Source organism: Amblyraja radiata, chromosome 10 (assembly GCF_010909765.2).
Source record: "Amblyraja radiata isolate CabotCenter1 chromosome 10, sAmbRad1.1.pri, whole genome shotgun sequence".
Lineage (NCBI taxonomy): Eukaryota > Metazoa > Chordata > Chondrichthyes > Rajiformes > Rajidae > Amblyraja > Amblyraja radiata.
In genome coordinates, this window is record NC_045965.1 from 44,980,778 (window position 1) to 44,997,167 (window position 16,390).

The 16,390-nt window shown below is 39.9% G+C and overlaps 1 protein-coding gene across 5 annotated transcripts in view; it reads left to right on the plus strand.

The window, feature by feature from the left end:
- The window catches only part of rnf220 (ring finger protein 220), a 407,730-nt gene extending 393,261 nt beyond the window's left edge, over positions 1–14,469 (plus strand). For 3 of the 5 annotated variants that reach the window (XM_033028714.1, XM_033028715.1, XM_033028713.1), the window contains one exon: positions 12,691–14,469. In XM_033028714.1, the coding sequence (XP_032884605.1) occupies positions 12,691–12,762 (72 nt within the window). In that variant the 3' untranslated portion in view covers positions 12,763–14,469. Of the gene's footprint in view, positions 1–143; positions 225–12,690 lie in introns of all 5 variants that reach the window. The other 2 variants (XM_033028712.1, XM_033028711.1) reach the window with 1 other exon arrangement.
- Positions 14,470–16,390: the final 1,921 nt, after the last annotated feature.

The window sequence follows — 16,390 nt, forward strand, 5'->3', positions numbered from 1 at the left end:
AGATATTAATAGACAGTGTAAGAGTCATGCAGTCATTCTTTGGACTTGGGATACATTGACTGCTAGACCTCATGCTAAAGTAATGTGTGTTCAATATCAGGTGTTCTTTACATGAATTCCAACAGTTCTGCCTCCCATTACAGATTGCCTGGCTGAACAGATACAGACAGTGGAATAGTAGACGGGGACAATGTGACACTACAGCTGTTCCATGCAGTACAATGGTGTGGAAACAGATTGATTTGGTATTGTGTACATGTGCCAAAAATGAAGATATTGATCTTTTAATACTCTTTCTCCACAATGGGCATTTTTTTAGAAATCAGCCAGAAATGGACATTGATCCAAAATTGAAGATATTACAAGGAATGTCTAAAGAATTGGTAAAATAGATGGAATTTAAGAAGTTATAGTGTATGGGTAAAAACCTGGCCATCAGTGGAGAGAAGTTTAATGGACGTGCTGAAAGTTGGAGGAATAGAGGGTTGCATGAGTTTTGCACTAGATTGAAGAAAACGTCAGTGACAAGGGAAGGAAATTAAAAATCAGGATGAAATATATAGAGTGATTGTCAGTGAAAGAGGCATGGTTATTAATTAGATGTGCAGTATAATGAATTGACTGCTGCATCGCATGCTAAAGGTGGATTTTGGGATATGTTCCCAGAATATTGAATGAGATGGAGGGCAAATGATTTGGAAGGACACGGTAGCAGAACCTGGTTTGAAGATTTGACGTTTAGCCAGTAGAGAACCTGACTTCAAGCAAGCCTTCATCACATAAGTAGTGAATGCTCATTTTCAAGGTTTAATGTATGTTGATTGCTTCGGGGAAGCATCTTTATTATTCTGATATATTGTGGAAAGTAATAATGTTTATAAATTATGATAAATTCACTCTTTTGCAGTGAATACAGCATTCATATATCTGGTCATGTTAAATAAAACATCAGTTGGTTTATAGCCTCAATCTCGGCCTGGCAGACTAAAAGTTCAATCTTTTTCTGTCCCCTTTTGCGTGTTTGTAATCAATCTAACATAGACAAAGAGAATCATACCGTGATGTGTGAAACAAGCTAGTTCAGTGACAGTACTCTTTGTTCAACTTTTAGATCTCGCTATCATTTATTTATCTGTGTATTGTACACTTTTGTTCTTGAAGGCCAGGAGCCATGAGTAGCCAGTTGTCCAATGATTCAAAGGCCTTATCTGCTATGACATGATTTTATTTCCTTAAAGCAACTATAACAATGGAGAGTTCGAGCAATCTGAAGAGTTGTGTAAGATTTAGGACAGAGGGTTTACCTCAAAACTGAAATAATTAGTCCTAGATGTGTTGCAAATCAAAGATGTGCATTTACTTGATCAATGTCATTCACTTGATGTGACTTGTTGATTTTAACCCACTTTGAAACCTAATCATAATCTGTTATCTGCGAAAACGTATCCATTATTATTTCATTGTGGGCTAAACATGAATAAAGATATTTTGGATGGTGATTCTTTCTATACAAGATTTTTAATGTTATATTCCTCAACAGATTAATGGCAGGGAGGTAGTGGAAATGTTTTTCTTATCCTTACTTTCCTTGTGAAACCACAAATAAGCTTAAGTATGTATTGTGGGATTAAGTTTTTGATCAATATACAAAAGTGCGAGTCACACTGGCAAACAGATTGACACAAAAGCCGGTACTTCAAAGTATTTTCAGGTTGTTGGTCCTTTGTGCTGTGAAAGATAGAGGTGACCAGCTCATCAAAGAATCATTGTAATATTCACGGACATTTATGCACCAACGTAGTGCATGACTTAAAACTGAGCAACAAATAATACCCAGTCTAGTGATGCCTTAACTGCGAATGCTAATTTAAGACAATTAAATTCCAGTAGTCACAACTGGTCTTCAGTTAAATGATGATGATACTGGATCAATTCAGCAGGTTAGACAGCATTTGTGGAAGCAGACATAGTTAACATTGCAGGTCCTAGATTATTTGTCAGATAACAACATATTTAATTAACCCTGAGGACGCAAATCTCTATAATTTAACAAAAGGGTGACGTGTAGTGTTGGGTTGTAAATGTATTGAGCTGACTTATACTGGCACTGTCTGGATCACCAGAAGTGTAAAAGATCTGTTAACTCGTGGGATGAAAGATCCCACCGGGACACCAAAAAAATTACCATTCTAGTGAGGGACTGACAGCATCAACATCCATTGAACAAGGAGGTCAGTGGATCAGTTGGAGGCATGTGCCTTTGTTGAATTTCTAACCTGACATAAAGCACCGCTAAGTCCCACAGCAAGCTGGATAATGCATTAGAAGCAGTCCTTGGCAACACATCCCTGATGAATTAAGCATCATTGAATGTTTCTGAGTGTTGACTTTCAAACTCTGGTGGATCCAGAAGTTAAGCAGAAACGTCTGCACTCAAACACTTTAATAAGTATGGTTTGAAAGGTTTTCAAGATTTCAAGGTCAGTTTATTGTCACGTGTACCAGTTAAGGTACAGTGAAATTCGAGTTACCATACAGCCATACTAAGTTGAAAGCAACAAGACACACAACCCCATAAAAGTTAACATAAATATCCACCACAGTGGATTTCACATTCCTCACTGTGATGGAAGGCAATAAAGTTCAGTCTTCTTCCTCTTGTTCGCCAGCGGTCGGGGCAGCCGGCGATCTAAGGGTGATCTAAACTCCTGCGTCGGGGCGGTTAAAACTCTCCATGGCATGGAGCTCCCAATTTGGCCTCTTCTTACCAGAGACCGCGGGCTTCACGATGTTAAAGTCCACAGGCCCCGCGGTTGGAGCTTCGATCCCCTGCAAAGGATCGCAAGCTCCGCGATGTTAAAGTCCCGCAGACTCCCGTGGCTTGGAGTGCTGGGTCGGTCTCCAGGAAAAGCCGCCAACTCCACGATGTTAAGCCGCAGTGGGACGGAGATATGATACGGGAAATAATCGCATCTCCGTTGAGGTAAGAGATTGGGGAAAGAAAAGTTTCTCCCAACTCCCTCTCCCCACCCCCACATAAAACAAACCAAGGAACACTGAAACATACTTTTAACACTTACTAAAAATTACAAACAAGAAGAAAGGACAGATAGACTGTTGGCGAGGCAGCGACACTGATTACCCCAAGTTAACCAGAAAGGAGATGAGCGTATTTAATCTTCAGTAATTTAAAATCTGATTACTCTCTGATACATTGGGAAAATAATTTAAAAGGCTGTTTCTTTTGGTGGATGAAACCATTTTTGGCTCTATTATTAAAAGCACATTCGACCATTATAAAACATGAAATCTGTGCATTTCTCAAATCCTCCTGACACATCATTGCATCCGTCATAAGGGTAGGAGGCTGTAGAGCTTTGGCAGTCTGGGGGAAGCTTGAATTGCAATATTCATCTTGAAGTTTAAAGTCAAGTGCCACAATGCAAGTTTGCTAATTAACAAGTGCCTTGCCCATGCCCTTGGTAAGTGCTTTGACTAGATGCATATCTGCCATAAGATGCATGTAACTTTCTTTACAAGCCTGCACATTGCCTTCCTCCCTAAGGCTATTATGCTTTATTTTTTCATTATATTTCACACCTTGATTCTGGATTTTGTGTGCAGATCAGAGGAAGTTCGTTTGTTCTAAAACGCAAGCTAAAATTATTTGGGTGTATTTTTGAAGAATTTACGGAATGGAAAGAGAAACAGTGTAGGTGTGTGATTATGGCTGGTCCTTGTCCTCAATTCTACATTACTATCTGATGAAGTTCACTTCATCTTACGTAACTATTCAGTCCCTTATTCTCATTTCTCTAAGCAGAGAAACTAAAACCTCCCAGAAGCTATTATATCAACCTCTTTCACAGTCTTTCATGTTTCAATTAGATCACCATATAGTAGACACTCATCAATACTATTAGCTTCAGTAACATCACAAACTCTACTGTTTGTCACCAGCTTCCACCATCGTCCTGGTAAGCTGAATGAAACCATTTGTAGCCTTGGTATGTTTGAGCTGAGATGAGATTCAGATAGTATTTCTATGCCAACACATAAAGTTTCTTTCCCAGTGTCAAGTTCCAGTGACCTTTCACTTTGCTGATTGCTGACTTGGTTAAGTGAAACGTAGTTTTTTTAAATTCTAACATTTACTTTCAAATTAGCTGCTTGTTCTCTCCCCTCCTCAGCTGTAAGCTCTTCCAACACTACAAACCTTTTGGACATTTACACCTCACTAAAACTGTATTCTTGACCAGCCTTGAGGCTCCATCTGTAACAGCCAAGATCCTAATTACTGGAACTTTTTAACCTCTCTTTCCAACTTTATGAATCTTCTTAAAACTTTGATGGAGCAATTGGCCATCCACCTTAATGGCTCTTTAAAAATAGATCAACATCAGTTTTTGGTTGCAAACCCTTTTGATCTTGCAATATCCTGTGATGGTGGTTGCCAGCTAGTCAGGAATTTGCAGTTCACAGTGATCAAGACAGTCTCATCTGAACTAGGTGTCGGTGATAATATTGGATTTCTATATCGGAGGACAATTCATTATTGAGTTTACCCGATTTGAAAAGTAGCACTCTTTCCTGTAGTTAAAAATGTTAAAGGAAATCTATCAGCTTTCAGATATACCCTATTATTGAATTTATCTTGGCTGTTAGTAAAACTTGATTTGTGTCTTGTGGAAAGTGTGTGCAAAAAGTAAGCACGCTTGCTCTGCAGGAGAAGTTGTATTTTGCCAACTTGTGATTTATTAGAAAATGAATAGCCAGGTTTTCCCCAGTGAGCCCTTCTGTATTGCTTGTAGGAAGTCCAGCGAGTGGCTAATCTGCTTCACTGCAATAACTCGTTTAACCTTGCTGTGTACAGAGTAACAAGACAGTAATAGTTTAAATTACAAATGGTAGAACTGAAGCCACACAGCTCGAAGCTACGCTGTTCTGGCCATATACATTCTGTTTATTCTGAAATGGACACTTCGAGTCTAATAGAATTTGAAATGAATGAGTATATTCATTTCTTCAAAATATTTTTGAGGCCGCACAGGCATTTTTCTCAAAATGTTTTGACCAGGATATTTTTCTCTTTGATTTATCTTGTCATACCATGCTTTTGGGATTAATAAATATCTGTTCCTAAGCCGTTATCAATACAAATCTTGATTTAATTGTTCCGAGGCATGAAACAGAAACATTTATTCATTTCAAAGGAAGTGGCTTAACCCCGCTGCACAGGGACTCAAAAATTCAATGCTGTTTACTTATTGCAAATTTCTGTTTCCTTTCTTGCCATTTGTGCAATTGATGTTTGATAGGCCAAAATGTACCAATGTCTTTCCTGCAAGGTGATATTTTGCCTCTGTTATTTAATTGAGGTGAATAGTTTGGAACGGCTGGGCAGGAAAAGCCAGGAAGCTGCTGCAGACCCCGGTTCAAGATTTATATTATATACTTCATTGATCTTGTGGTTTAATATCAAACCTCTGTGGTGAATGTTAGAACAGTCCATGCAAATTTATGTTGACACAGAAAAATCTTTAATTTGTTCATTTCTTGTAGGAGCGTTCTAACTAAGAGTGCTCTCACTATCAAGACCGTTGAGAGCAAACAAGATTAACAAGCCTGGTTGTCAAGTGAACTCAAATCTTTTCGGTTATTTTACTGATTACTTTGTTAATATTGATTTTTGGCATTGCAGTTAGTGGCTATTGTTCTTGCATTATCTCCCTTTCGCACTTTAGCTTCTGATAGTAGTTAGAGGTAACCACTCATTCTAATGACTATTCACACCTTTTTGCTGTCACTTTCTTTGATAGATGAGCTAATGGTGGTAGATCATTTACTTGCTTTTTCAGACTCACTTGTCATCATTGTGAGAAGAAGCAAGGGCTGTGTGGGTCATTGAATTCCTCTTGACTACTAATAATTACTTGGAGTATAATATTTGGAGCTGTGTATATAGTGTTAACCCCATCGGGATCTGTTACAGGATGACATAAATCTTCAACAAAGGTACTAATAGCTGCAGATTTGGGATTTAAAGACAATATAAATTGTTTTGATTTAAAAAAACACAAGTCTTGTATAACACAAATTGCTGGAGTAACTCAGCGGGTCAGGTAGCATCCCTGGAGAACATTTGATTGGTAGCATTTTGGGTCGGGACACTTCTTTGCCAATTTAGTCTCAGTGCACCATTGGATCATTGGGGTATCTGGGTCTCTTCTGGACAGAGGTGATGGTAACAAGAGGGACAGGTTGCACCTAAACTGAAAGGGGACAAATATCTTGGCCCAAAGGTTTGCAAATGCTACAGGGAGCGGTGGGGGTGGGTGGAAGGGGGGTGGGGGGTTTAAAGTACATTATCAGGGGGATGGCATCCAAAGCAGCAGGGTTGCAGGTTAAAGGCTAGAAGTCGATACAGAAGTCAACAACAGCAGGTTCAGTAGATACGACGGGCAGGAACATGGCAGTGAGTGAGGAAAGTCGATTGGATTAAATTACCATACTTTTTTTTCAGGTAAGGCAGATGAACTCAAGGCATGGGGCATCATAGCCATAACAGAAGCCTGGCTACAGAAGGGACAGGACCAGTAGTTTAATGTTTCAGGGTACAGGTGCTACAGGTGAGATAGAGTTGGGAGTCAAAGAGGAGGGGAGTTACTTTACTGATTAAGGAAATCCGCACAGCATTATTCTGAGATGCCAATAATGAGGGATCATCCAGAAAGGCTGTATTGGTGGAGTTGAGAAATTTAATGGGGGTGATCACCTTGTTATGATTGAACCTCAAAATATCAACAGGAATTAGAGGAACAATTGCTGACAGCTGTACGAATAATAAGGTTGGCATAGTAGGGGATTTTAATTTCACTAATATAAACCGGGACTGCCATCATGTCAAAGGCGTTGATGGTGCGGAACTTGCCAAGTGTGTTGAGGGTTTCTTCAGGCAATATATAGATGTCCCTACAAAGCAAAGGGCAAAGGTTGACCAACTCAGGAAATAGGACAGGGCAGGTGGTTGAGGTGTCAGTGGGCGAGCACTTTGGGACCAGCGATCACAGTTTTATTATATTTTTCCTCTCTTTTTACCATGGAGAAAGACATGGAGACAAGGGAATTAGGGAAAGTTAATGGTGATGTCTTGAGGACAGAATGTATTGATGTCGAGGAATTGCTAAAGTCTGAAGTAAAAGTAGAAAATCCTGAAAATATTCAGCAGGTTCAGCAGCATCAGTGGAAATAAAACAAGGTGTTTTTTTTTTAACCTGAATCGTTAATACTTTCTTTTTGCCTGACCTCCTGAATGTTTCCAGCATGTTCTCTTCTTAAACCTAAGTTTTGTTTGTCATACCTGTATGTTTATCTCCTGAGCTTTGTTAATCAATGCTTTCTATTTTAATATTTACTTGTCTCGCATCTTTTAAAAAAAGAATAGTGATCATCATATCGTAAGTTGCAGTGTGCAAATATGAATCCACATCCATGTGCAAATAGGAATGCAATACCATGAAGATTATAGAGACTGCAGATGCTGGAATCTGGAACAAACAACATGCTGGAGAAATTCAGCATGTTAACCAGCAGCTGTGGATGGAATGGTTGTTTGTCATATATTTACAGGTCCACAACCCAATTCTGTTTGCAGCACTTTAGGAAGAACATGAAGGTTCTAGTGGGGCGGTGGAATAGTACTTGTAAAATGATTCCTGGGATTAAAGATTTTGGTTACGGACAAGACTGGAAATCTTCAAGTTGTTCTCTTTGGATCAAAAAGGTTGAGAGACGATTTGATTGTAAGAGCATCATGGTGTAAGATGAGGTAGATCAGCCATGATTACATTGAATGGCCCGCTGGCTCGAAGGGCCGAATGGCCTATTCCTGCACCTATTGTCTATAACAATTTGCCACAAATGTTAATGCTAGGGCCACGTCACACGGACCATCTGTGGGGAGGGAAGAGCAATTGCTGATATTTTGAGTTTCGTAATGGGAAACGTGACCACTCCTATTCTTCCACAGATGCCGCCTGACCTGCTGAGTTTCTCCAGTAAATTGTTTTCTTTACTCTCGAATCCAACATCTGTAGGCTCTTGTATCTCCATTCAGATAGCAGACAGCTTTAACATTTTCTCTCTTCTATAAATGATTAGACAATGTGTTTGTCAAATAAATAATAGGTGTAAGCTTTGTTTAATTAAAAATGGATCCATGGGTAACTGAGTGGATTTTCTGATTTTGTATAAAAATGCGATAAAATTCAGTTTTGGGTAATCCTGATGCTTACTATACATTGTTAATGCATTGAAATTTTAATAGTTTATGAAAATTTATATGCCATTCACTGTAAGCATTCACAGTAAGTATTCACTCTGAGCATGCAAGCATCATCCTCATGCAAGCAGTGTTAACAATATCACTATATTTGATAATGTGAGTATATAGAGAGTAAAGTGTGATTTATCTGATGATATGCCTGATTAAGGGGCTGTCCCACTGCGGCGACCTAATCCGTGAGTTCTGGCGAGTTTGCCCTCGACTCATTCACAGCATGGTCGACACGAGGTCCTAGGAGGTCTTTGTAACTCTCCTTCATGCTCGAGAGTAGTCCCCGCGTACTCGAGGCCTCAGCTAGGTCGTGGCATATTTTTCAACATGTTGAAAAATGCCCACGAGTAAAGAAAGGTTGCCATGGAAAAAATCTATACTTTCTTTTACACGTAGGTTTAGTTGAAGTAAGTCGTAGTACTTCGGCACGTTATTCGTAGGTAATCGAGGGTAGTCGAAGGTAGTCGTAGATAGTCTTCAACATAGTCGAAGGGAGATCGAAGGAGATTGAAGGAGGTCGTCTTCACTCTCCACTATTCGATGTCCAATTTTCCCAAAGTTAGTCGAAGCTAGTCTTCTACATAGTCGAATGAGGTCTTCAGCATGTCATTTTTTCAAACTCTTCTAAACTCTTCTAAACTCGCCAATTAGGTTGCCACAGTGGGACAGCCCCTTTATGGTAGATTTGTGCTCTGCCTTTTGTATTTCTTCATTCTAAAATTATTTTGAGATGTTATTTTTCAGCAATAAATCCTTTTTAGCATCCTTTTTAAATTATCACCAACAATCCAACCGGTCGTGTACAGGATTCCATTTTTAAGCTGGCAATAACCAGTTTGATCTATTTGTGTAAACAATATAAATAATTAAATGTGATCACTGTAGCCTTTCTTTGTAGGTTTTAAAATAGATTTACTCCATTTTGTGCTCTCACTGGAGCTTTATATTAAATGCAGTTCATGATGACACAAAATAATTTATATACAGCTTATTTAATGACATTTTGGACCAGTGTTCTCTTCACAGCAGGTGCTGGCAGATAAATGAGATAAGTTATAAGTTGTTTTGCATCTGAAGCAATGAAGAATGGTCTGAGAAATTACTTCTCAGCCAAAAGTTACGTCATTTTGGATCAAAAATAACTTACAGGCATTCTATCTATTGAAAATAATTCTGTAAAATTGGAATGTTATTACAGTCAGCAGACCTCTGACTGCAATAACACTAACTCTGCGCCGACCAGTGATCACACCGTACACTAACCTACACACACTAAAGATAATTTTACCATTTACCAAAGCCAATTAACCTACAAACCTCTACATCTTTGGAGTGTGCGTGGAAACTGGAGTACTCGGAGAAAACCCACGCAGTCACAGGGAGAACATACAAACTCTGTACAGATAACACCCATCGTCAGGGTCAAACCTGGGTCTCTGGCACAGTAAAGCAGCAATTCTACCATTGTGCCACTGTGCCGCCTCTAAAACATCACACTTCAACTGGTAGAAAGTAGTATATATACAAAGGACCATCTAACTGCTCCCTTCCTCTTTTGTATATTTAAATCTGTTCTGGTAAGGAGTTCTAATTTAAGAATTGCTATAAAACAGATTAATTTATCTCTTACATAGAAACATAGAAAATAGGTGCAGGAGGAGGCCATTCGGCCCTTCGAGCCAGCACCGCCATTCCTTGAGATCATGGCTGACCGTCCCCAATCAATAACCCGTGCCTGCCTTCTCCCCATATCCCTTGATTCCACTAGCCCCTAGAGCTCTATCTAACTCTCTCTTAAATCCATTCAGTTATTTTTCCTCCACTGCCCTCTGACAGGGAATTCCACAAATTCACAACTCTCTGGGTGAAAAAGTTTTTTCTCACCTCAGTCTTAAATGGCCTCCCCTTTATTTTAAGACTGTGGCCCCTGATTCTGGACTCGCCCAACATTGGGAAAATTTTTCCTGCGTCTAGCTTGGCCAGTCCTTTTATACTTTTACATATTTCTATAAGATCCCCCCTTATCCTTCTAAACTCCAGTGAATACAAGCCTAATCTTTTCAATCTTTCCTCATATGACAGTCCCGCCATCCCAGGGATCAATCTCGTGAACCTACGCTGCACTGCCTCAATCATAAGGATGTCCTTCCTCAACTTAGGAGACTAAAACTGTACACAGTACTCCAGATGTGGTCTTACCAGAGTCCTATACAACTGCAGAAGAACCTGTTTACTCCTATACTGAAATCCTCTTGTTATGAAGGCCAACATTCCATTAGCTTTCTTCACTGCCTCCTATACCTGCACGCCAACTTTCAGTGACTGGTGTACAAGGACACCCAGGTCTCGCTGCACCTCCCCCTTACGTAACCTAACCCCATTGAGATAATAATCTGCCCCCTTGTTTTTGCTGCTAAAGTGGATAACCTCACATTTATCTATATTATCTTCTGGCAACTTTAGTTTAGTTTACTGCAGTTTATTGTCATGTGCACCGAGGTACAGTGAAAAGCTTTTGTTGCGTGCTATCCAGTCAGCCGAAAGATAACATGTGATTACAATCGAGCCATTTACAGTGTACATGATAAGGGAATAACGTTTAGTATAAGGTAAAGCCAGCAAAGTCCGATCAAGGATAGTCCGAGGGTCATGGAGAGGTAGCTAGTAGTTCAGCACTGCTCACTGGTTGTGGTCCATAGAGAGAAAAAGAGGAGTGGCCAGGGTGAGTCTTGTCCTTGATTATTCTGCTGGCCTTGCTGAGGCAGCGTGAGGTGTAGATGGAGTCAATAGAAGGGAGGTTGTTTTGTGTGATGGTCTGGGCTGCATCTACAATTCGCTGCAATTTCTTGCGATCTTGGATGGAGCTGTTCCCAAATCAAGCTGCGATGCATCCTGATAAAATGTTTTCTATGGTGCATCCATAGATGTTGGTGAGATTTGTAGGGGACAGGCCGAACTTCCTAAGCTTTCCAAGGGAGTAGAGGTGTTATTGTGCTTTCTTGGTTGTTTCTTCAATATGCGTGGTCCAGGAGATGTTGTTGGTGATATTGACTCCTAAGAATTTGAAGTTTTCAACTATCTCTACTTTGGCACTGTCAATGCAAACTTGGGTATGTGTACAGCTTCGCATCCTGTAGTCCAGGGATCGGCAACCTTGTTCTGCACAGGGGGCGCACGCATGTCTGTGAGCGGATGGCTGGCCACATCTATCACGTGTACACATGGATCCCGCCCCCATCCCGCCCCGGATGGCAGGCATCAACACACGTGCTCACATAGATCCCGCCCCTTCGAGGACGCCACCCGGAGCACTGGATCCTCGTTACTAGGTACAGGCGCTCACAAACATGGCGTACCTACGGACCATTGCCTTGGCTCTGTCCTGAAGGCGGTGGCTCAAATACACTCGCTCGTCCCCGGCCTATTGACAGCCCCGATCCCGACAGCGAAGCTCAGACACAGAAGGTGCGCGGCCGTGCCGGCAGCTTTGCGCAGGATGCGGCACAGCCAGTGCTTGGCAGTTCGGCGGCCGGCTCTGCCATTGCGCCCGCCAGCGCAGGCCTCCTTGCGTCACTGCGCCTGGGCACCGCGGCCTCTGGGCCCAGGAGGTACCGGAGATGACGGAAGTGCGGGCTGGATAAATACGGGGGGGAAAAAGACGCCTGCGGGCCGGATGATTTCGGGGTACGGGCCACATTCGGCCCGGGAGCCATAGGTTACCGACCCCTGCAGTAGTTGATCACTAGCTCCTTAGTCTTGCTAACATTGAGGCAAGCTTTGTTGTCTCGACACCAGGTCACGAGGTTCTCGATCTCATTCCTATATTCTGTGTCATTATTATAGAAGTTGCCAGGGTGAAACCTATGCATTTTCAGCCAATTTCAGTGAAAACAGTGAGGGGCATCTGTTTAGACTGAACTGGCATGAAAACCAAAACTAATCTTAAAATACGTTGTTGCCTTTTGAAGTTATCACAATGTGATAACAATTGTTGTAATGTGTCAAACTGTGTCACTCAGTCATATACATTGAAGAAGCGCTATGTGCTGAAGAGTGATCAGACGAAGAACTTTTTAATGTAGGGCAAAACTAGGAAATTAAAAAAAGAGAAAATATTTTCAGGAAGCCAATTTTCTAAATTGTTGTAATGTGGCAAAAGGTTTGAAATTATGATACTTTTCCCTCTTATTTTGTCAGTAAATATTTACAGATATTAAAACAGGGACGTAAAAAATCTCAGAGATTACTTCTAATGGTTAAATGTCCAAATTAATATGGGAAGGAAGAGTTATAGGAAATTATTATTATCGAACATTTGTATGTTTAATTTTGATTTTTTTCTTCTTTTATTGTAGGGTGCCAAAAAGCTCTGCCCTCAGTGCAACACCATCACATCTCCTGGAGATCTCAGGCGCGTGTATTTGTGAAGGAGTGGGACGCGAATGAAAGACCACACTTATCCTGAGGTCTAGTTAGACACAGTGCCTCACAGCAGGAAGAGGACCGCAGACAATTGTGGGGTAGCAACAAAAAAGTGAACAAATATTCCATTTTTGTTTTTCTCTTAAATGTTTGGAAGAAGAGAAGCAACCCATCCAGGAGGAAAACTTGGTAATCCTGTTAGTTGTATTTAAAAAAAAAAAAAGGATCCCTAATACCCATCCGAGTTCTATCAGATGATTGATGCTCAGAACATACACACAAGCCTCCTCCCTAATCCTGGTACTGGACGCTACGTCTACTTGAAGACATTCTGGGCTGTACATTGTGAATGGATCTGTACTGTGTTCTATTGTTGTGTTATAGTGACAAAAAAAACAAAAGATGAAGCACATGTAATATAAATTATGTATGTTTACACCATTGATTGTGTATAAATGGAATAGACTTATGAACAGTGCATACTAATAAGTCCTCAATCATTCTGAGAGAAAAAAAAGAGAAGTGATATGCATTAAACCTATAGTATTTTTACCCAGGCTGTCTTAAGATTTAAATATCTTGAGTTGATGGTTAAAAATGAATCTCGTTTAATGAATAATTTGTGGTGTATATTTCTCATTCAGAGTAAAGTACCAGCTTTGGTAATGGCTGTAATACTACCCATAACTTAAATGCTAAATGATGTGGACAAGTTGGCTTGTCTTAGTTGTAACAAATGGGCTGCTTGTACTAGGAGCCTGACCCGTTTTAAATATCAGGCAGCCGCCGCCGCCGCAGCAGCAGCAGCAGTCCACTGAGGGAGAACCAGGGTGAGCCCTGTGTCGCAGCCACGGTCTACTCCCTGAACTGTAAGCTGTGTTTGTTCTTGTGGACCAGCGTTGTGCTGTGTGTCTCAGTTGTACCAGAATATGTAACCAGTTATAATGTTTGTTATTCATGTGAAAATTCCTGGAATATACTCAAGAATTTGAAGGTAGATTTTGAAAGGGATGCAGAGCTTTTGTGATTCATGGTTGTCTGCAACAATTGGCAATACTGCCCCTCACAACAAATGTAACTGAATTGGCTTCATCCACTGTTTATGAGAACCTTTCCGGTGTTACCAATTGTTAAAGTTTGTCATTATAAGTCACCCAGTTTTAGTGTTGTGTCTTGTTAATAAGGTGGTTAGACTTTGGTTCCTGATTCTCTTCTGTATCACATTTATGCTACATTCTGGGACGATCATGAAACCATGCAGCTCGCAAATACATATAAAATGCTTGGCTCCCAAGGAACAGATTATAAAACCAGTGGAAGAACTAAGGTCCACTCAATTCTTTACAAATTCACTTGTGGTCAATGACAACCCACAGGTCTAAAAATAAGCAAAATATTACCGAATTATTATAGAATTTGACCTTTGATGTAGAATCTCCTGGCCAGAGAGGCCTACATGATGAAATTTAAATGCAACCACCTTTTTTGAAGTTGGTTGGACATAGTTGCAATTCCTTACAAGTTTAGTTCCTTTCTTTCTCTTTAATGACCAGTTGCTGTTTTTATGTATCCAGACATCCCATGAGCGCTGGATTTTTTTTCAAACAACTGTTGCCACACAGTTCATGTAATATGGGTTTAATGAACAAAGCATGAAGTATCCATTAACACACTGGCATTTGCTAATAAAATATTCAGTCCTTGCAAAATAATTTGTGTTTGTCTGTGCCAGTGCAGAAGCAAATTATTTAATAGTAAGGTATCTTCCAGTTTGCTCATTGTATGGTGTTTATTCCAAAGGATTTTAAAAGAAAATCATGTGGCCTATTTTACACGATCACCACACTGCAAATAGGTTTTAGACTATTATTTGACTAAAAATATTAACAATTAAATTTGGATATTCCGTGGCATAAGTGACCATTTAAATTTGGATCTATCAAGCAAGATGAAATTCTCTCTGATTAAATGTTGGGGTATAAAGTCAAATTAAGGCAGGAGTGCTGAGCTAGAAGCTACATCTGAAACTGTAAAACTGATGCTAATGTACAGACATCTGACCAGATCCTCTCATTGACCACATATCAAGGCTTGCGAACTCAAATATTAAAGAAGGAGGAAATACAATCATTAAAATACGCATGAGGTGCCATTTTCTTATAAAACATACAGATCATTCTGGCTTTATTAATTTTCAGTGCATCTACTTGTTACAGCCCAAAATAGTGTTCATTGTTGAGGTGGGGTGGGTGTAGCATAAGAGTCAAGGGATAACACTCCAGGGATATCAGTGTGGTTTGCACAGTTTTCGCAATCATTATCCTGTAAATGAGCTGAATTCACAGCAATGAATTGGCAGTATCATCAAGTAATAATAATTTGTTATTTTATTTAAGTTCCTGACAAGTGTTTGGGCCTTTAGCCTCATAACATTAGCTGTGTGCTTTTGATAAAATTGGAATGGTTCCTCATAATTTTCTTTCAGTCCATTTATGGTTCTGCAAATGAAAACATTTCTGGAGAAAAACACATCATATTAAGATATGCTGCTGTTCACATCCTCCGCTGAGTTTCTTTGGTGCAAAGTCTGGTCCTTATTTCCATGATCTGTAATTCACAGATCAAGTGAATGATTCACTAATGAGCAAAATGGCTGGGCGTTTCAAAAAATATTTCCAGTGGTATTTGGTAATTGAGTATATGGCCTCTTTATTTTTGTTTCTTTCATCTTTCTGCCCTGCACTATTTGTAACTATTTATGATGAGCTATGTGAAAAAAAACAGTGCAACAAATCCAAAGGTTTACCCTCTATCCCTGCAGAGAAGGAACATGCATGTTTTTCCTTCATTGCTTGCTCTAGGCAGAGCCAGTATGAAAGAAAGAACTAGCCAAGTATGGGAATTCATACTGGTCATCCAGTTTTCATTTAATCCTCTTTTAAGACAGATTTAATTGAAGTCATTCTTCTGACTTGGTATGGAACTTTATCTTGTTTTGCCAGTTTTTTAATTTGTGAAGAGTAGATTACAGTCGACAGGATGTAAATGGCCATAAAATTCTGTGGCGTTAGACAATAGGTGCAGGAATAGGCCATTCACCCCTTCGAGCCAGCATCGCCATTCAATGTGATCATGGCTGATCATCCACATGATTCTAGGTTCTAAAACATGTGTTGTGAGCATCTACAAAGTAACGTGATCATCTGATGTTCAGTAAATACAAAATGGTTCTTGTATTCAATCCTTAGAATTTATGCTTATTTTATTTTCTACACTGATTGAATTCCTCAATGCTAGCAAAGGTGGATATTGCATGAGAGGGGCCTACACACTAAGAAAAGATGCATCACTTTAGGTTATCTTGTTTCTTCCACTTTTTTTCTTTATTGAAACACTTTGCAGGTGTTTCCATCATTTTTGATGATGCATCTGACTTCATTGCATATGGTGCCACAGCTAACACAATCTCACAAAGTCCTCTGCTATTTAAGATAGAGATTTTCAAAATTGTAAGACCTTTGTGTAAGACTTCCAGTTCTAAACTGCAGATTTAAGAGCATAGCTGATTTCTGTTGTGTATCAAAAATCTTTTCTATCCAGGCATGTTGTGATATTTGTCGCATCTGTCAAATT